This window comes from Salvelinus namaycush, chromosome 21, assembly GCF_016432855.1.
Source record: "Salvelinus namaycush isolate Seneca chromosome 21, SaNama_1.0, whole genome shotgun sequence".
Taxonomy (NCBI): Eukaryota; Metazoa; Chordata; class Actinopteri; order Salmoniformes; family Salmonidae; genus Salvelinus; species Salvelinus namaycush.
The window spans coordinates 33,016,575-33,038,437 of record NC_052327.1 but is presented as its reverse complement, the minus strand read 5'-3'; the positions used below and the strand labels follow the sequence as shown (position 1 = coordinate 33,038,437).

General features: G+C 42.4%; 1 protein-coding gene across 1 annotated transcript in view; it reads right to left on the bottom strand.

Annotated features, from left to right (window-relative positions):
- Positions 1–20,544, bottom strand: part of LOC120065863 (polypeptide N-acetylgalactosaminyltransferase 18-like) — an 88,346-nt gene extending 67,802 nt beyond the window's left edge. The window contains exons 1-2 of the mRNA XM_039016909.1: positions 20,307–20,544; positions 3,277–3,284 (exon numbers count right to left, since the gene is read on the bottom strand). Coding sequence (XP_038872837.1) covers positions 3,277–3,284; positions 20,307–20,544 — 246 coding nt within the window. The remainder of the gene's footprint in view (positions 1–3,276; positions 3,285–20,306) is intronic.
- Positions 20,545–21,863: the final 1,319 nt, after the last annotated feature.

Sequence of the window (21,863 nt, the reverse complement as noted above, 5' to 3'; positions counted from 1 at the left end):
AACTTTGCACCTTTTAGGGCATGGGTGTCAAACTTTGGCCCGCGGGGTAATTATATTTGGCCCGCGAGACAATACCAAATTACTACTAGAGCTGGCCCGCCGGTATTATACAGCGCATTCACCGCTAATACTACGAATCCCATAATGCTCTGCTGTTGTTTTCGCGCGCCAATCAGGACAGGACCCAGAAACGCCCTCTCCTCTGTGACAGTAGTCATAGCAACATAGACGCTACAACTGTCAGCGCGCTATCCCTTCCCAAAAATGGCGAAAAGAAAGGCAGAAAACAGGAGCTTTCTGGACAAGTGGGAGGCAGAATATCTGTTTACATATGTAAAAGACAAACCTGTTTGTCTTGTTTGTGGAGTCAACGTGGCTGTAAGAGTACAACATTAGACGACACTATGAAACACCATGACAAATACAAGGACCTGGACATGACTCAAAGGAGCCAGAAAGTAGAGGAGATGAAAAGAAGTTTGGTTTCACAACAGAATATGTTCAAAAAAGCCACATCAAAGTGAGGCTGCTGTAAAGGCAAGTTATATAGTGGCAGCAGAGATCGCAAAATCAGCCCGGCCCTTTAATGAGGGAGAGTTCGTGAAAAAGTGCATGATGAAAGTTTGTGACCTCGTATGCCCAGAGAAAAAGCAAGCATTTTCAAACGTGAGCCTGAGCAGGAACACAGTAGCTGATCGCACATGTGATCTTGCCACCAATCTGTATGACCAGCTGATGGAAAAGGGAAAAGATTTCGTTGCGTTCTCCCTCGCTGTGGATGAGAGCTGCGACGCATCTGATACTGCTCAGCTGTCAGTCTTCATCCGTGGAGTGGACTCAAATCTGTGTGTTACGGAGGAGCTATTGGGATTCAAATCAATGCATGGCACAACCACAGGAAAGGAAATCTTTGAGGAGGTTTCCAAATGTGTAACTGAAATAAAGCTGCCGTGGGATAAACTCGTTGGATTAACGACAGATGGTGCGCCAGCGATGTGCGGTAAAAAGAGTGGACTGGTGGGCATGGTTCGGGAGAAGATGCGGGAAGAGAACTGTGCAGGTGAGCTAACTGTTTACCACTGCATCATACATCAGGAATCACTGTGTGCCAAAGCCCTAAAGATGGAACATGTTATGACCACAGTAACACAGGTAGTTAACTTTAAGAGCCAAAGGTCTGAATCACCGCCAGTTTAAATTTTTTCTAGAGGAGTGTGGTTCGGAATACGCAGACGTGCCGTATCACACAGAGGTGAGATGGCTAAGCAGAGGAAAAGTACTGAACAGATGTTTCGAGCTGCGTGAGGAAATATGTAAATTCCTGGAAACCAAAGGGAAGGATACAGCAGAGCTCCGGGAGCAAAAGTTTCTGTGTGAGCTGGCCTTTCTCTGTGACATCTCGAGCCATCTCGATGCGCTGAACCTGCAGCTTCAGGGGCGGGGGCGCATCATCACAGACATGTACGCTGCAGTGAGGGCCTTTAAAACTAAACTGTGCCTGTGGGAGAATCAGATGCTGCAAGGAAACCCTTGCCATTTTCCCTGCTGCCAAACCATAAAAGCGCAGATCTCTACCGCCGTGTTCCCATGCGCACAGTTTGCTGAAAAACTCAGTGTTCTCGCCGCTGAGTTTAGCCGGCGATTTGCCGACTTCGATGTCCAGAAATGTAGGTTTGAACTGCTTAGTAATCCCTTCGCAGTTGATGTGGAAAATGCACCAACCAACATCCAAATGGAGCTGATTGAACTCCAGTGCAACGACACGCTGAAGTCAAAGTATGATGCTGTGGACGCCGCACAGTTTCCACGGTTCATCCCTGACACAATGCCTCAGCTCCGCACCCAAGCTGCTCAGATGCTCTCCATGTTCGGCAGCACTTATCTATGCGAGCAACTTTTCTCCTCGATGAAGATGACCAAAACAACTCACAGGAGACGTCTGACTGATGAACACCTTCGCTCGATACTGAGGATTTCTTCAGCTCAGAGCCTGAGCCCAGACATTGATGAACTAGCATCCAAGAAGAGATGCCAGGTATCTGGCTTGGGCACATCAGATTAGATCAGTGTGCAATATTTAATGTTTTCTTTGTGCACTTTTTCTTGCTACAAGGCATGGGCTTGAATGGTTGATTGATTTATTATCATTTTATTTGTAAAATTATTAGCCAGTGGAAAAAGTTTATTTTGGTATTTAAATCAGAAGGCTGCAAATAGAAAAGAGGCATACGATTTTTATTTAAATTTTATTTATTTAATAAATGAATGCCATTGATGTGTTTTTTCATTTGAAATTCGATTTTGCATGTCTCCACTATTAAATTATATATTGTATGGTAATAAGCGATGCTTGTTCCATATTCAATGTTAAAGCAAAACTTGTTTGGGTCCATATTAAAAGGTTCATTTGTTCAATGTTGGCCCGCGACTTTGTTCAGGTTTTACATTTTGGCCCACTGGGTATTTGAGTTTGACACCCCTGTTTTAGGGCAACATATATCCACCATTTTTGATCATTAGAAAACCCTTTTGCAATTACGTTAGCACAGCTGAAAACGGTTGTACTGATTAAAGAAGCAATAAACTGGCCTTCTTTAGACTAGTTGAGTATCTGGAGCATCAGTATTTGAGGGTTCGATTACAGGCTCAAAATGTCTAGAGACAAAGAACTTTCAAATGAAACTCGTCAGCCTATTCTTGTTCTGAGAAATGAAAGCTATTCCATGCGAGAAATTGCCAAGAAACTGAAGATCTCGTACAACACTGTACTACTCCCTTCACAGAACAGTGCAAACTGGCTCTAACCAGAAGAGGAGTGGGAGGCCCCGGTGCACAACTGACCAAGAGGACAAGTACATTCGAGTGTCTAGTTTGAGAAACAGACGCCTCACAAGTCCTCAACTGGCAGCTTCATTAAATCGTACCCGCAAAACACCAGTGTCAACGTCAACAGTAAAGAGGCGACTCCGGGATTCTGGCCTTCTAGGCAGAGTTCCTCTGTCCAGTGTGTTTTCTTTTGCCCATCTTAATCTTTTCTTTTTATTGGCCAGTCTGAGATATGGCTTTTTCTTTGCAACTCTGCCTAGAAGGCCAGCATCCCAGAGTCGCCTCTTCACCGTTGACGTTAAGACTGGTGTGGGCGAGAGTAGGTAGGCATGTGGGTGTGTGCATGTTTGTTTAGTCGTTTGCTTTGTTCCTCTCGACTTTATCCTGGTCTGTACGCTGCTACTTATCCCTGATGAGTCTTAGAGATGAGAGAACTCTCCCACTTCTCACTGGTTTATCTACCACTCCACACAGGCTCTCTCTGCTTGCCTAATTAATCTGGAGTTACATCCCATTGCTTCTAATTACAAGGTTAATACTATAATCCAGGAGAGAATATGGTTATTATTATTGCCCCGTGCTGCTTGGGCTTCATCTGTGAACCATATATAATAGCAGTTTCACCCTTACAATCTGTGGTAGTAGTCATGACAGCTGGAGGAGCCTGATGGTGTGTTCATGAGACTCAGATGATTCATCTGGCTTTCTCAGAATAAGTGGATTTTTCTTTTCATACACAGAAATTACTATTTTTCAACCACGCTGAACTTGACTAATGGTGGGATGCTGGGTGAGCCAAAACAGACCTCTCCCCCTCCTATTGTCAAAGTGCTTACTGTCACAGCTTGACAGTCACAGGCTGGTTTGTCTGAGCTCAGAAGAGACCTGACATACAGGAACAAGTACGAAGCACCATACAACATTGCTCATGTCAAATGGAAGGCACAATTGACCACCTAAGATCAATGAACTAACTAATCAATTAAGTAAAATCTTTACAGATGGATATTCACAGCTAAAACAATAATACCATCCAAAGAAACCATGAACTATACACAATGTCAGTTTGTTTGGCAGATCTAACATCATAATCTACTAATTCCACACAGCACAGTCTGCCACAGCAGTGACATTGGAGCCCAACCCCCAAGGAGAGGCTAAGAACAAGGAAAGGTTGTCATCATCAAGGAGCTGCCATGGGTCAATAGATAATCTGACCATCCAGTCCCCATGGTACTCATTCACACTCTGGGCATGTGGCTTTGAACTCTCCCTCTAGTCAGCCTCTCATTTACCACAGTTAACTTCCCTAGAATGCAAGTTCTGCTTTTCTGCAATTACTTTTCTGTAGAACAAATTTTCTCATAGAAACATTTTAAAATGTAGTATTTTGGTATACTGGCAGTATAAAAATAAGTAATCCTCTGCTTGCCCTATCGGTCAGAGAATCTAATTTATAGAATTTTGCTTTGCATTTTATATGTTGCCTTACACAGTGAATAAGCAAATAATTCCTCTGGTGGCCCTGGGTAGTTTGTGGGCATAGAAAAATACTTGATTGCGAATGGAAAATGAGAAACTATTTCATTTAGCAGCGAGAGAGACTGCTATTATCATAGTCTGTTGAGCTGGAAACTTGGATTCTTCACGATTTACAGAATGACTTCTCAGAAAACGCTCCATATATTTGGACAAAACAATCACCTACTGTCTCTGGCTGTGAAACATCAAGTAAAATTATTTAATTTTTTTAACTATGGGGATTAATGTCAATAATCAGTGCAGTGCAGTACAGATGGGTGGACAGGCAGATTTATCCAGTACACTGCAAAGAGAAAAGCCTTAGCTTCAGCTACAGAGCTAGAGAGAGCATGTGAGAGCTTAGAGCAGAAGCATAACACCCATTAAAAACCTCCTCCTGGTTCATTTGCCATTCACGGTTAGAATATAATAAAACCATGGGGAGTTACTAGCACTAACAACTAAAAACAGCTTCAATGGAATCAAATGGTTCACGACCTAGTTCTCTTTCAAATCAAGCAACATTCACAGCTGACAGGCTGGGGGCATCTATAGCAAAGCCTCCCTTGCTGCGCACATCTGCATCTCACGGCCAGATTACCCCAACATAATCTACTGTGAAATCCATCTAGTCAAAAATGACACGTGTTTTATGATCTTTTGATTGTGCATATTCAGCAGTATATCCAGCTGTGAGAAAGCCTAATTTGATCACTGACCTCTCAAGGAGAACGGAATTTTTATGTACACACCAATGGAGGAAATTAACAGTTCCCTTATAACCTTTACTTCTCAAATCCCATCACAAGGCATTTCATATTTGTAATGAGAGAAAAACTTTGCTAGAAACAAGATTGAACTTTACATTTCTCCTAGCTGTTTGTAATCACTGGATTCAGTCGGATCGGTGTCAACCTTAATGTGGAGGGATGCACTCGCATCATAATCTATATAATCATAGACCAATCAAGCGAGATTAATAGGGAGCGGCCTTGATATCCCACTCTTCCTTTGTCTTTCCTGTTGCCTACAAGTGGAAAACATAGCGTATCATCTGGTCTCACATTCTAATAAACCCCCTCTCCTCATTAACAGCTGGGAATGAGGTAATCTAAGTCCCAGCTCAATAGGAAATACAGATCTATCTATTCATGGGCAATACCACACCAGAAGGAGCGGAAAATATTTTTGGTATCTCAGATTGTTCTGGCAATTCTCACATAGAAACTTAAAAAAGGGAGGAACAATGTTTGAAATGTTTTTTACATTTGTATCAAACTATGAGACAATCACGACCTATACATAGATTTGTGATCCACCTATGATCTGTGAAACGTAAATGATACAGAAAACATCTTGGTATCATTATACTCCTTAGTGTGCTATAAAATATGGAATAAGTATGCAATAAAATCTACAAGTATATCAAATGGGCTATCTGCTAATTCTGAAGGTATGATACATTTTATGAGCACCACCAACACAGTGAATGGCAAAATGGAATCAAAGGGAGCATCCTCTGCTTGTGACTTGCTGAATGTGCAATCCTAAAGGATTTCTATGTACATGTATAAAAATGGGTCATATCATTAAAAGTACCAAATAAAATGTTATTTGTCACATGCGCATTACAGTGAAATTCTTACTTACAAGGCCTTAACCAGTTAAGAAAAATACCTAAAAAAATAAATTAAAGAAACAATTCAAGAGCAGCAGTAAAATAAAAATAGCGAGGCTATATACAGGGGGTTCCGGTACAGAGTCAATGTGCGGGGGCACCAGTTAGTCGAGGTAAAATGTACACGTAGGTAGAGTTATTAAAGTGACTATGCATAGATGATAAACAGAGAGCAGCAGCGTAAGGGGGTGGGGGGTGGGGGGGCAATGCAAATAGTCTAGGTAGCCATTTGATTAGATCCTCAGGAGTCTCATGGCTTGGGGGTAGGACCTTTTTAGAAGCCTCTTGGACCTAGACTTTGCGCTCCGGTACCGCTCGTCTGACTATGGTGGCTGGAGTCCTGGACACTTTTTAGGGCCTTCCTCTGACACCACCTGGTATAGGAGGTCCTGGACGGCAGGCAGCTTTGCCCCAGTGATGTACTGGGCCGTACGCACTGCCCTCTGTAGTGCCTTGCGGTCGGAGGCCGAGCAGCTGCCATAGCAGGCAGTGATGCAACCAGTCAGGATGCTCGATGGTGCAGCTGTAGAACCTTTTGAAGATCTGAGGACCCATGCCAAATCTTTTCAGTCTCCTGAGGGGGAATAGGTTTTGTCGTGCCCTCTTCACGACTGTCTTGGTGTGCTTGGAACATGTTAGTTTGTTGGTGATGTGGACACCAAGGAACTTCAAACTCTCAACCTGCTCCACTACAGCCCTGTCGATGAGAATGGGGGCATAAATCGGTCCTCCTTTTCCTGTAGTCCACAATCATCTCCTTTGTCTTGATCACGTTGAGGTAGCGGTTGTTGTCCTGGCACCACACGGCCAGGTCTCTGACCTCCTCCCTATAGGCTGTCTCGTCGTTGACACAACAGGCCTACCACTGTTGTGTCATCAGCAAACATACTGATGGTGTTGGAGTCGTGCCTTGCCGTGCAGTCGTGAGTGAACAGGGAGTACAGGAGGGGACTTACGCATTATCTGTGGATCTGTTAGGGCGGTATGCAAATTGGAGTGGGTCTAAGGTTTTTGGGATAAAAGGTGTTAATGTGAGCCAGGCAGGTTACCTTAGTGTTCTTGGGCACAGGGACTATGGTGGTGTGCTTGAAACATGTTGGTATTACAGACTCAGACAGGGAGAGTGTCAGTGAAGACACTTGCCAGTTGGTCAGCATATGCTTGAAGTACACGTCCTGGTAATCCGTCTGGCCCTGCGGCCTTGTGAATGTTGACCTGTTTAAAGGTCTTACATCGGCAACGGAGAGCGTGATCACACAGTCGTCCGGAACAGCTTGTGTTCTCATGCATGTTTCAGTGTTACTTGCCTCGAAGTGGGCATAGAAGTAATTTAGCTTGTCTGGTAGGCTTGTGTCACTGGGCAGCTCGCGGCTGTGCTTCCCTTTGTAGTCTAATAGTTTGCAAGCCCTGTCACATCAGACGAGCGTCGGAGCCGGTGTAGTACGATTCATTTTTAGTCCTGTGTTGACGCTTTGCCTGTTTGATGGTTCGTATGAGGGCATAGCGGGATTTCCTATAACGTTCTGGGTTAGAGTCCTGCTCCTTGAAAGCAGCAGCTCTACCCTTTAGCTCAGTGTGGATGTTGCCTGTAATCCTTGGCTTCTGGTTGGGGTATGTACGTACAGTCACTGTGGACAACGTCATCGATGCACTTATTGATGAAGCCAGTAACTGATGTGATGTACTCCTCAATGCCATCGGAAGAATCCCGGAACCTATTCCAGTCTGTGCTAGCAAAACAGTCCTATAACTTATCATCTGCTTCATCTAACCACTTTTTTTTTTATTGACCCGAGTCACTGGTGCTTCCGGCTTTAGTTGTTTGTTTGTAAGCAGGAATCAGGAAGATTGAAACCTGACCATAATTCTCTTTGTGGTGGTGAAAAGACAGCCACGAAGAATATAAACTCAGCAAATAAAGAAACATCCTCTCATTGTCAACTGCGTTTATTTTCAGCAAACATAACGTGTAAATATTTGTATGAACATAACAAGATTCAACAACTGAGACAAACTGAACAAGTTACACAGACATGTGACTAACAGAAATTCAATAATGTGTCCCTGAACAAAGGGGGGGGGGGGCGGTCAAAAAGTAAGTCAGTATTTGGTGTGGCCACCAACTGCATTAAGTACTGCAGTCCTCCTTATGGACTGCACCAGATTTTCCAGTCCTTGCTCTGAAATTTTACCCCACTCTTCCACCAAGGCACCTGCAAGTTCCCGGACATTTCTGGGGGGAATGGCCCTCTGATCCAACAGGTCCCAGACGTGCTCAATGGGATTGAGATCCGGGCTCTTTGCTGGCCATGGCAGAACACTGACATTCCTGTCTTGCAGGAAACCACACACAGAGCGAGCAATATGGCTGGTGGCATTGTCATGCTGGAGGGTCATGTCAGGATGAGTCTGCTGGAAGGGTACCACATGAGGGTACAGGGTAGAGATTGCCTGCAATAACAACAAGCTCAGTCTGATGATGCTGTGACACACCGCCCCAGACCATGACGGACGCTTCACCTCCAAATCGATCCCGCTCCAGAGTACAGGACTCGACGATAAATGCGAATCCGACCATCACCCCTGGTGAGACAAAACCGTGACTCGTCAGTGAAGAGCACTTTTTGCCAGTCCTGTCTGGTCCAGCGTCGGTAGGTTTGTGCCCATAGGCGACGTTGTTGCCGGTGATGTCTGGTAAGGACCTGCCTTACAACAGGCCTACAAGCCCTCAGTCCAGCCTCTCTCAGCCTATTGCGGACAGTCTGAGCACTGATGGAGGGATTGTGCGTTCCTGGTGTAACTCGGGCAGCTGTTGTTGCCATCCTGTACTTGTCCCACAGGTGTGATGTTCGGATGTACCGATCCTGTGCGGGTGTTGTTACACGTGGTCTGCCACTGCGAGGACAATCAGCTGTCCGTCCTGTCTCCCTGTAGCGCTGTCTTAGGCGTCTCACAGTACGGACATTGCAATTTATTGCCCTGGCCACATCTGCAGTCCTCATGCCTCCTTGCAGCATGCCTAAGGCACGTTCACACAGATGAGCAGGGACACTGGGCAACTTTCTTTTGGTGTTTTTCCAGAGTCAGTAGAAAGGCCTCTTTAGTGTCCAAAGTTTTCATAACTGTGACCTTAATTGCCTACCGTCTGAAAGCGGTTAGTGTGTTAACGACCGTTCCACAGGTGCATGTTCATTAATTGTTTATGGTTCATCGAACAAGCATTGGAAACAGTGTTTAAACCCTTTACAATGAAGATCTGTGAAGTTATTTGGATTTTTAGGAATTATCTTTAAAAGACAGGGTCCTGAAAAAAGGGACGTTTCTTAGAGAGTTTAGATAAACTCTCTTGGTAGATAGAGCATCTCATGATATGCTGTAGACCACACTACCTCAGGCGAGTAAAACCTGGAGACTTCCTTAGATATCGTGCACCAGCTGTTGTTTACAAATATACATAAACCACCACCCCTTGTCTTACCAGAGGCTGCTGTTCTATTCTCCCGATACAGTGTATAACCCGCCAGCTGTAGTTCGTCCACTTTATTATCTCGCGATTGTACGTTGGCCAATAGTACCAATGGCAAAGGCAGATTACACACTCGTCGCCGGATCCTTACAAGGTACCCCGATCTCCTTCCGCGATATCTCTGTCTCTTTCTCCTGCGAATGACAGGGTTAAGGGCCTTGTAGGGTGTCTGGAGTAAATCCTTCTCGTCTGACTCAATTCTTTATCCAGTTCAAGGTGAGTAATCGCTGTCCTGATGTCCAGAAGCTCTTTTTGGTCATAAGAGACGGTAGCAGCAACATTATGTACAAAATAAGTTACAAACAATGCAAAAATTAAACTAAATAGCACAGTTGGTTAAGAGCCCATATAACGACAGCCATCCCCTCCGGCGCCATCTATCAACAGAGAGCCCATTCTGGAAATTGTGTTCAAACAAAAAATAAGCAAAATCAAAAAAGGGTAGTTGAGATATTAATATGTTGAATAAATGAATGTGAAATGTTATTTAAAAATCTACACACTTCATATTTTAGAGCAGCACACTATAAGGAGTATAATGACACCAAGATGTTGTCTATCATGCACGGTTCACAGATCATAAGGTCTAACAGGAGGCATGTATACAATGCATTTCGATAAGTATTCAGACCCCTTGACTTTCATTTTGTTACGTTACAGCCTATTTCTAAAACGGACAATTCCTTCGACCTCATGGCTTGTTTTTTGCTCTTACATGCACTGTCAACTGTGGGACCTTTATATAGACCGGGGTGTGCCTTTCCAAATCATGTCCAATCAATTCAAGTCAGGTGGACTCCAATCAAGTTGTACAAACATCTCAAAGATGATCAATGGAAACAGAGGATGCACCTGAGCTCAATTTCGGGTCTCATAGCAAAGGGTCTGAATACTTAGGTAAATAAGGTATTTGTGTTTTAAAAACCTTGTTTTCGCTTTGTCATTATGGGTTATTGTGTGTAGGTAGCTAAGGTTTTTATTTAATACATTTTAGAATAAGGCTGTAACGTAACAAAATATGGAAAAAGTCAAGGGGTCTGAATACTTTCCGAATGCACTGTAGGTCTAAAAAGGGCCTAAAATTGACAATTTGTAAACAGCATGTTAAAACATTCTTCCTTTCTCACAAAGTTACTATGTGAGAATTACCAGAACAATCTGAGATATGTTTTTATTTGAAACAACAACAAGAGATGGCAGAGGCTTGGATACTTTTGAAGATGGCAGAGAATCACTTAGGTTTTTCCACAATAGTTAATTTCAAGGTGGACTATCCCTGTTGACTGTAGTGAGTTTCATGCGCCCCAAGCTTAGTGTCTACATGGCTTCATCCCGGTGGGTGCAACATGTTTTTGCGGAGGGGTTTACCAAGAAGTTTACACCTGGGGAGGGCAAGAGGTGACCTGACTGACTTGTTTCCCTCCTGGATCTGACCATCATTTCCCCCTGTTCAACCCTTCAACTGGACCTCAGTCGGAAGAGACGTGTACGGCACGGGTGAGGAAGGTGCGCATGAAGAGTGAATCGGACACAGGATGTGACCTGTTGGACTTAAACCTGCTTCTGTGGATGACTGTGAAAGATCTTCCAGCCAGAACGGTCAATAGGCTAACTAAAATGTTTTGTTTTAAGAGCTTCTGAGATTCTTGCTGTAATGATAAGCGCTACACAAATTAAATCTAAATATTTTCTGCTCCCGCTTGTGTGATATCGCCCTCACATGTGACACACAGACAAACAGTCAGCAAATGTGTGAAGCTCTCAATACATCAGAAAAGGGTTTTGATAGAACTTTGCCAGGGTCGATAAATAATACCAAATTATTTCACAGCACTGATATAAAGATGGTACTTATTTTCTTTTGAAAAATGCTCCCTGTACAGCCAAATCAAGACCTTTTAAAACATCTGATTGAAGAAAATGACATTGTCATTCAAAACATATGCCTTCTATTTCAAGTACCACAGCATTCCCTTTCTACAGATTCCATCTCCTTTGTGATTATGACTTATTTTCAGTTTCCAATAAAAGGCTCCAGGAGAATGAAATGATGTGAAAGGGTGTTGCGTGTCATCTTAAAGCAACCATACAAATGCATTGAAAAACTAGGCAAAGTAGCAAAGATCTTCCTCAGGCACATTAAAATTACACAAGTCAAGCAAAAGCGACATAATGAGCTGACCCAAAATAAATTACTTGCACTGCAGCCCACTTGAAAGTGGTGAATGTAAAAAGCCCTGATAAGATTGTCATAGTATTCCAACACCATGCTGATCCCTTCTAGGAGTAGGAGTGAGGAAATGGAATGAAAAAGAATACGTCATTTCTGCTCGATGCAGCATTATTCTCCCTGAAGACACACAACAAAAGATCAGCTGCTTTCTTGTTGCCCCCCCCCCCCCCCTTTTCCTCAGTCACTTTTACCTACAGTTTATAATACTCAATCTCCCATTTCATTTTGAAGCCTTCACTACTGTTGTACTGAATCCACGGGCAACTAAAATGTTGGTGAGAGATGGTCATATTCTAGATAGTTCATTCTGGGCATATTGCGGTAGCAATTGAATGGAATGTTTGCAAGTGGCACTTGAAACCTGAGGAATAATGTGTGCTGCAAGAGCGAGTCATCAGTGTGGTAACTATGGCCAGAGCGTTTCCAGGGCGACCTCTGCGAAATCTGGACCAACAGAGTGAATTGAACTAAGATCAGTTTATGTCAGACTCAATAAGGGAGGATGTGCTGGTAATTGAAATGCCCTCGTCCGCTTCAAGCCCGAGTGGCGCAGCGGTCTAAGGCACTGCATCTCAGTGTTAGAGGTGTCACTACAGACCCTGGTTCAATCCCTGGCTGTATCACAACCGGATGTGATCGGGAGTCCCATAGGGTGGCGTACAACTGGCACAATCATCCGGGTTAGGGGAGCGTTTGGTCGGGGTAGGCCGTCATTGTAAATAAGAATTTGTTCTTAACTGACTTGCCTCGTTAAATATAAAAAATGAATAAAATAAAATAAAAGGAAAGCACTGCCTCGTCACAGGATACAAACTCGGAGCAGGCTGCGTACCGTGTCATTGTCCTCAGATGACAATGTAATCAGACATTTCAGACAAGCGTGAAAACCGGACTCCCTGCTTTTAATGGATTCTGAGGAAATAAGCCCCTCTCAGGCAGAAGGCACTGACACTTATCTTACAAACTGGAAGAAGGGACCATGCGAAATGTAGATGCCCTGTTCTGTGTGGTCTGGTTTCATAAAAAGTGTGCTTTCGCCTTACGCAATGATTACTTTGTTAAGTTTATGATTACTTTATGAAAGCTGTCACATCAACTGTATCCCCAAAAGTATATATCGCACCAAAATGTTTTACTTTGCACTATTACACTAGTAAAAAAACAACTAGTCCTTAGATACAGCACGTATGAAAGAAATATGCACAGTCTGCTCCTGCTGTATGTTCCACAGCAGTGGTATTCAAAGTCGAGGTTGTGACTGCTAGTGGGGTCGTGGGGGAACAAAAAAAATTACACAGTACAGATTATTTTATGGGACAATATACAAAAGTTGAGAAAGATAATTTGAAAAATACAATATGAGAAAATGTATTTACTAATTTTGATAAGAGATGAAAATGCAATGGACTGAAGGTTATTGTTGATGCAAAAATCAAAATGTACCAATTTTAAGGTTGTGTCATTAGATTTGGTGTGGAATTATTGGAATTACAAGAAATTATTGGGTAAAAAAAATGTCAGAAAAAAGTTTGAATACCACTGTTCTACAGAGTGGTCTGTAAAGTGTGTGAACTGCAAGGCAGGCAGGATGACCTGAGAGAAAGTTGGAACTTTTTATACTTTTTTTTTTTTTTTTTTTTACACACTATTTTTTTTTACAAACTTGGTGACACATTGCTTAGGTAAGAGTGAGACATGCATACTTTATGCATAAGGAATCCTCCCCCCTACTCTGGAGGAGGTGGGTGTGGAGTGGGTCATAACTCCAAAATGCTCCTGACTGTCCCCTATGGAGGGTGAGTCCATTATGAACCTCCCAAGGGGGGGTTCTGGATCAACTGCAGTGGCAGTCCCTCTTATCTTTAATTAAAGATTAGCGTTATAGGTCTAGTGAGGGCCAATCCAGCTGCTGAGAAGACCCTTCTGCATTTTAATCATTTGGCGCGGGCCTCAACGTTCCCTGTCAGCTTGCCTTGGGAACAGGGTTGGGTGGTATCTAATAGGAAACATTCTTAACCTCCTAATGCAAGACCTGACATTCCTTCTACTGTATACATGAAGCACAAACTGCAGTCATGTACTGAATGTTTGATGAACAGGCACTCACACAGACACACGAGAGCCAGCACACCCTATAGTCCACTGCAAAGATGTGAAACACCATGGCATCTCTCGTTTTATCATAAAGGGCGAAATTGGACATAGACCTACACATTTTTGGGAGAATTAGGTTATAGGCATTAAAGGTCTTTTAAGGTCCCACAGTTTGTCAAGTGATCTCCTCAGCTCCCTGCGTGCTAACAGATATCATTGACAACATAAACAGACCCATTCCCAGGAATGTAACATGGCACCAGCTACAGGGGTGCATCTATGGGAGTACTTGCCAAATGCTCCAAGTGCTAAATTTACTCATCAGCTCACCACCAGCATTTGAGTCACTCTGCACCCTGACCTCCAGTGTGAAGTGCACTGCACTAGTTCCTAGCTATTTGTATATGTCCATCATGTTGTATTAGTGTAAACTATTAATCCTCTTTTAGCATGGTGTTTAAAGCATTGCTTAACTCCTCTAACTGTACTTGGACAGGACAATATCAAATACTTTGAATTTAACACAATGTGGTTAAGATTGATAATCACATTACATGGAAGAGTTTTGATTACATTTTACAGTAGGTCACCTAAATTCAAACACATTTTCGGGATGGAAAACCGCGTTCAGTGTAAACTTTAAAACGACTAAAACCAGATAAAGTATGTAGAAAAGATAATGGACCTACAAATTTAAAAAGATAATCTTTGAGAAATAACAAATCACCTAATTAAAAGCTAGACAGTGAGGGAGAATTACATTTTTTTTAAACTATGAATTTAGCAGGTATAGAATTTGTTATTATGTTTGAGCACTAGCCATGGCAAAATGCATTGAATTGCATGAAATTTGCTTTAAAACAGCAAAAATGTCTCTCAGCTCCATGGAGAAATTAGAAGAATTGCAGGAAATTGGCTTAAAAATGCAACAATCTCTCTACACCGCCAAGATGAGGTCCTATACAATTCTTTAAAATTCAGCCGCACAGACCGCACTCCATGCCATGCCCACCACCTAAGCCCAGTTTTGATCCAGAAAAACTCTGAGTACATTATTTCCTGAATTATAGTTGCCCCGGTATAGTATGCATTGGTTAAAACTCAATGTTAAATTTAAATCTCCCTGCATCATCTGTAAGCCAATTTGACACCGATGTCTATGAAAATTTGCAAATCAACGTGGAGGTACCACAACACACTCCCCTCGTCATGATCCGTCCAGACGTTAACGAGAACCACTATTCCAGACTTTTTGACAGGGTCGTAAACATTAGGGTGGTCAGAATTATTTTGTCCCAAACCTCTCAAAATCTAGACGTCGGATTAAACGAGGCTACAGCGTCCATAAGGTGACCATTAGACTTAGATCCATGTGGACTGAATAAGCTTGTAGGTACAACATATTTGATTAAAATTCACCATTTACCAGTCTCACGTGCACATTTCTGCCCAATAAAAAAACAAACATGTGCTACCTTTTTGTAGCATTTCTGACAATGTTAACATCTTTTCAGCCAAATCTCAGAGTTCTAACACCACGTGCAACTTGGTTGCTGCGCAACAGTAGCAGCTAGCTAGTAGAAGGCTAGCTTACACCAGTTGGATGAGAAGCAAAGTGTTGTCACGATACCAGAATTTTGACTTTGATACCAGGTTAAGTATCGCAATACTCGATACCATCACAATACTTGATACCAACATGATACCAGGGCAAAATAAGAAGGCATATTAGCCAAAGTCACAGAATGGCATTTGATCCAGACAGATAAGCTACTGCTCTGTTCTATGGTTGGGCATCTTCTTCAATATCATTACATTTCTATATTTTTTTACATAAATTTTTCCAACAGCCATGTATGCATTAATGAATCAATTATACAAACAATTTGACTTTGTTTTTACCAAACTAACTACATAATGGTAATAATGTATTTGAAAGGTAAATCTCTTGATATAGTGGATAAATCAAGACGTAACATAGGCCTAACCACAATACAGGTGAATGCATATTCAATAGGTGTGCGCATGCATTGCATTATTTCGCTTGTTTTAGCTGATTTCACAGAGCTACAAATGTCAAACAATCCGTTTCCCTTCGATTTGGGACTTATTTTACTGTACTGATCAACAAAAGAAAAATGTGCGCTCTCATTCACGAGGCAGTCAGTTCATGGAGGCAATTGAAGAGAGACCAAATAAGTGAATGAATAAAGTTTTTGAAGGCAATCAGCTTTGAAATCAGCACATTTTGCATTATGGTTTATAACAAACAAAGTACTAGGGTAGTGAATTGATGTTAGCTTTATCTGTCAGCTAGCAAGGAAAGTTTGCCTACAAAGCTGGAAGCTACCAGTATCTTCATCCACTGTAAAGTCTATGGACATTGTTTTGCAAACAGCAATTAACAGTTTTAATATTTCTACATGCAGTGTCACATTATTAAAGTGTTTTAACTTCACTGCATCATGAGTGGAGAGCTAACATGATGCATCCCAGACTCCCAGTGCAGGATAGCAATGAGTAAGTGGAGGGGTCGGCTGAGCTAATAGACAGGCTTGATCCGTGAGACACATTTGACAGATGTGCCGAAAGTAACACATTCTAGTACTAAACCATCTTCATGTTCTAGTATCGAAAAAGTAACGAAGCAACACTAGAAGCAAAAGGTAGGTAACTAGCTAGCTAGGTATATTTTGCTATGGAAGTTTTTTCATAGGTCTGAAGTCAGCTGTGTTAACTGCTGACCTAGACACTTGCGTGTAATCGGTGCTAAAACAAATAAGATAGCGAACGTCCTTGTTTGCTGTTATAGCTAGTTAGATACACCAAATTTCGGTAGGTTTGGGAAAACTGCCACTTTGCTAATTTATAATACACGCACACCAGAACAGACACTTCGCGGTTAGAAGATCCAGCACAAATTCTAGCCCTTACCGTATGCATTAATTCAGTACGCTCGCTCCCTCTGTCAATTACATTTTCTTCTTGTCATTAGAACACAAGTTACTTTTCAATGTGTTACCGAAAACCTGAATTTTCCATCGACAAGCATAAAGTAGCAGGGTTGCGGATTGCACACAAGCATACAGGTAAAACAACATAATGATCATTGCTTGCGAGACCTGTGCACAGTCAAAAGAAAATGTCATGCTTGCTAACTTGGTTAGCTATGTGATAAATTAAACCGTTTAACCCATCAACTGTTTTAGACTTTACATTTCTTACCAAGCAAGAGAAAAACGTTCCACCAGTACTGAGTTAATAAACAAAAACATTTTTGCAACAAACGCATGATGTCATCACCAGACTGTCCATTTAAATAGTGTCAAGTTGACGTATCTATAACAGGGGTCGTAGCGTAACGGTTAGCGTCACCGCCCTGGGTTCGCCTACTGAAGTGGATATTTCGACCATTCTATTTCGTATTTTTATTTTACACCACCCTCCCTTTCCCAACACACAGGCGCACCAGTTGTGTGCTTATTTTCATTAATTAGGTGTCTCTTAAAAGAGCCTTTGGGTTTGTTGGGCATTGTCAAGTGGCAAGAAACAGGGAGTGTGACGTGTACTAGTGCAAACGGTAGAGAGACCAGCTCTCAAACTCTCAAGAAAGACGTTGTTGCCCTCATCCGTCAGATTCATGCCATCCTTACGGTACAAATGCATGCCATAAGTTGTATAGGTTGTAAACATGTCTCCTTTTCAGGGGCCTCTTGTCATTTGAGAAATTTGTCAAGCTGCCCCATGTGGCGCTGACAAGCGACTTACGCTTATTCATATGCACACATTACTTCGCACACTATCAGTAGCACTTATGCACGGGCTGTTCCAAATCTGTGAGTAATCCCATCTGTTTTCATATTTATACTGCCTTTACAAAATGTGGGGATGTGTGCTCTTTTACTGGAGTTGGACAGCCGTGTACAGCATTACTAAGAGCATTGGTAGCTGAAGGATTTAAAGCAACTATCCAATGTCAGATTTGTAAATATGTATTCTTAAAAAAGTGTTTTGTACTAGTCTAATGACTTTGTATTTTAAAGGTTTTTCTCAGCAGTTTGTCATTTGTCACAGTGTTTGTACCAGGAGTTACCAAATATGCTATTGACGAGCCACAGGATTATGCAGACTTTTTTGTTCAAGCCCAGCGCTACCACACCTGATTCTACTACTCAGCTGTTAATCAAGACCTTGAAAGGTAGAATCAGGTATTGTAAAACTGGGCTTGAACAAGAAAGCCTGCATAACCCTGCAGCTCTTCAAGAGCAATTGTGGCCATCCCTGAATTGTATGTAAAACATTTACTATATGAGATGAATGATTGTAAATTGTATATTTTGTAATAACTCACTATTGTTTACAGGTAATGTAGTACTAGGTCTTTCTTCAGTAAACTACAAAAGTACATTTTCATGTAAATAATTAGTGAAACAATTATTTAGAGTATATTCCAGCAGCTTTCTCGATTGTCTTGTTAAGAGATCAGGGGAGGGAAAAAAATCCAGTTTACTCCATATTGTCTTCCCTCAGATCAGCTGTTGACATTAAATAAATACTAATAACTATTATTTATGTTGCCATTATTAATTATTTTTCCCCCCCTTTTTCTTCCCAATTTCATGATCTCCAATTGGTTGTTACAGTCTTGTCCCATCGCTGCAACTGCCGTACGGACTCGGGAGAGGCGAAGGTCGAGAGCCATGCGTCCTCCAAAACACGACCCTGCCAAACCGCACAAACCGCACTGCTTCTTAACACACTGCCCGCTTAACCTGGAAGCCAGCCGCACCAATGTGTTGGAGGAAACACCGTACAACTGTCCGGGTTAGTGGAGGGTTTGGCCAGGGGGGGCTTTACTTGGCTCATCACGCCCTAGTTACTCCTTGTGGCGAGCCAGGCGCCTGTAGGCTGATTTCGGTCGTCAGTTGAACAGGGTTTCCTCCGACACATTGGTGCAGCTGGTGTTAAGAAGTGCGGCTTTGTGGGTCATGTTTCGGAGGACGCATGACTCTACCTTCGCCTCTCCCGTGCCCGTTGGGGAGGTGCAGCAATGAGACAAGATCGTAATCACGAAATTGGGGGAAAAAAGGGAGGAAAAATTACAAACAAATAAAATATTACCAAGTTCTCATAATAACTTTGCTTTACAGAGAGTAGGCCACTGAGACAGACAGTAACGTGGCGCTCAGTGGTGAGGCTGAGGCAGGCTGCAATGCATGCAGGAGGAAGCAGAGTAAACAGAGAGAGAGGAAGCAAGCACAGAGAGAGGTTAATACAGTGGTTCCCAAACTTGGAGTCGGGGCACCATGTGGGGTCCCCTGAGAAAATATGTACTAATCTTATCAAACAAGTTAGGAACTTTAAAAAAGAAGCCATGTTTCAATATGAACATCTCCACATGGCCTATATTCCCTATAAGCCTACATTAAAATGCAATCAATAAGGTTCTAAAAATCACCAATGCTACATGTAAATGTGAATTATTTCTCATATTTCCCCTCTTTCAGGGTTATAACCAGTGGGGTAAAGTACTTAAGTAAAAAAACGTTAAAGTACTACTTAAGTATTTTGGGGGGGATATCTGTACTTTACTATTTATATTTTTCGACAACTTTTACTTCACTACATGCCTAAAGAAAATAATCTACTTTTTACTCCATACATTTTCCCTGACACCCAAAAGTACTAATTTAATTTGGAATGTTTAGCAGGACAGGAAAATGGTCCAATTCACCACTTATCAAGAGAACATCCCTGGCAGACTCACTAAACACAAATGCTTAGTTTGTAAATGATGCCGGAGTGTGTTCCTGGCTATCCATACATAAGTAAAACAATTATGCTGTCTGGTTTGCTTAATATAAGGAATTAGAAATTATTACATTTTTACTTTTGATACTTAAGTATATTTAAAACCAAATAGTTTTCGTTTTTTTCTCAAACACTTTTTTTCCTGGGTGACTTTTACTCAAGTATGACAATTTAGTCCTGTGTTTGTAGAACGACTCAGGTGAATGAACCTACATCAACCAAGGTGATGATGGCTAGGGTCATTTCTTGTTTTTGCTGTTGTCCAAATAACATTTAAAAGTTGTTTTATTGTATAGAAATGCAGTAAATGAGCTTCAACTAAACATATATATCATTAGTAGTAGTAGTAGTAGTAGTACCCCCCACCCTTTTGGACCTCAGTAAAACTCAAACCCTGGTTATGGCTCTGTGTGTTATAATTTAACCTTTGTTTTTTGGAAATTATTTATCGCTGATATGAAATATACGTTCCTTGTGTTTCCAAAACCTTACCGCAAGAGATGCATGTTAACATTTAGTCTAGAACAAGCGTCGGGGCTTTTAACAAAACTCCCCCTGCCAAAATATACTATCGTCCATATGCGCTAAAGGTTGTTCGTGTCTATGAATAGGCTAACCTTGGATATGTTGGTTGACCACATTTTCCAGTCGGTCCAGTCGCTCTATAATCTTCAGATTTTCTCCCTTGTTGTCATCTTCAAACTTCCTCTCCAGTTCGGGCTCTGGGACTTTGGTGTTCACATTGGCCACATAATTAGTGATCCAGCCGACGTAGAGAAGACAGACAATATTGGTCATGCCACTCAAAATAACGCATGTCGACACCAAAGTTTTGGTTCTTCTAGAGCAGACCATCATCGCGACATCCCTCCATTCGGTCCAGTGCGCATACAACCACAATATAAAATGCTTACAAAACTCAATGACAAAACGGTAGCTTCAGTGCAGGATTATAACATTGCAGCAAAGGGCTAAAGCCTTCCAGTTGCTGAGACTGACAGCAACGCTAACACAGAAACGTAAATTAGTAGATGCAATGTTCAATACTGCATGTACTGGGCACCACCTGAAAGCCGCTGCTACAAATTAATCTGAGCCACAGAGCAGGCGGCCAATGAAATCCTCTGGAAATGTACACTGCATATCCGATCATTACACAATCCAATTGGAGCGTGGGACGCGTGTTCTCCACAATTCTCTCGTCCTTCAAATAGGGGAAGGTGCCGTGAGCTTTATAGATCACCTGAGTCAAGCACATCGACCCGTTGGAATTCCATTGAAGTGAGGAACAGGTGTGTGTGTCTGTCTGTCTGGTGTGTGGGTAAAGATAATGTCTCAATACCGTAATAATATAATTTCATCAATAATTGACTGCGATTTTTGTAACGGTTCTTATCCATCTCATCGTCAATAAGATGGGACATTATGATGTATTACTTTTTGAGGCCACACGAGGCCTCCTTTTATAGACTTTATTGGTACCCAAGTAATTAGTAATCTAGCATCAGTCCCCCCTTCACATCCAGTAAGCATACTGAATAGACCTTCACAGAGTATTAAGACTGTCACAATTTTGATTTGATTTATTGGGATCCCCATTAGCCGACACCAATGGCGACAGCTAGTCTTACTGGGGTTCGACACATAACGAAAAATACATTATGGACCAAATTCTTTATAATTTACACTACCGTTCAAAAGTTTGGGGTCACATAGAAATGTCCTTGTTTTCGAAAGAAAAGCACATTTTTTTGTCCATTAAAATAACATAAAATTGATCAGAAATACAGTGTAGATGCCTCCCGGGTGGCGCAGTGGTCTAGGGCACTGCATCGCAGTGCTAACTGCGCCACCAGAGTCTCTGGGTTCGCGCCCAGGCTCTGTCACAGCCGGCCGCGACCGGGAGGTCCGTGGGGCGACGCACAATTGGCATAGTGTCGTCCGGGTTAGGGAGGGTTTGGCCGGTAGGGATATCCTTGTCTCATCGCGCTCCAGCGACTCCTGTGGCGGGCCGGGCGCAGTGCGCGCTAACCAAGGGGGCCAGGTACATGGTGTTTCCTCCGACACATTGGTGCGGCTGGCTTCCGGGTTGGAGGCGCGCTGTGTTAAGAAGCAGTGCGGCTTGGTTGGGTTGTGCTTCGGAGGACGCATGGCTTTCAACCTTCGTCTCTCCC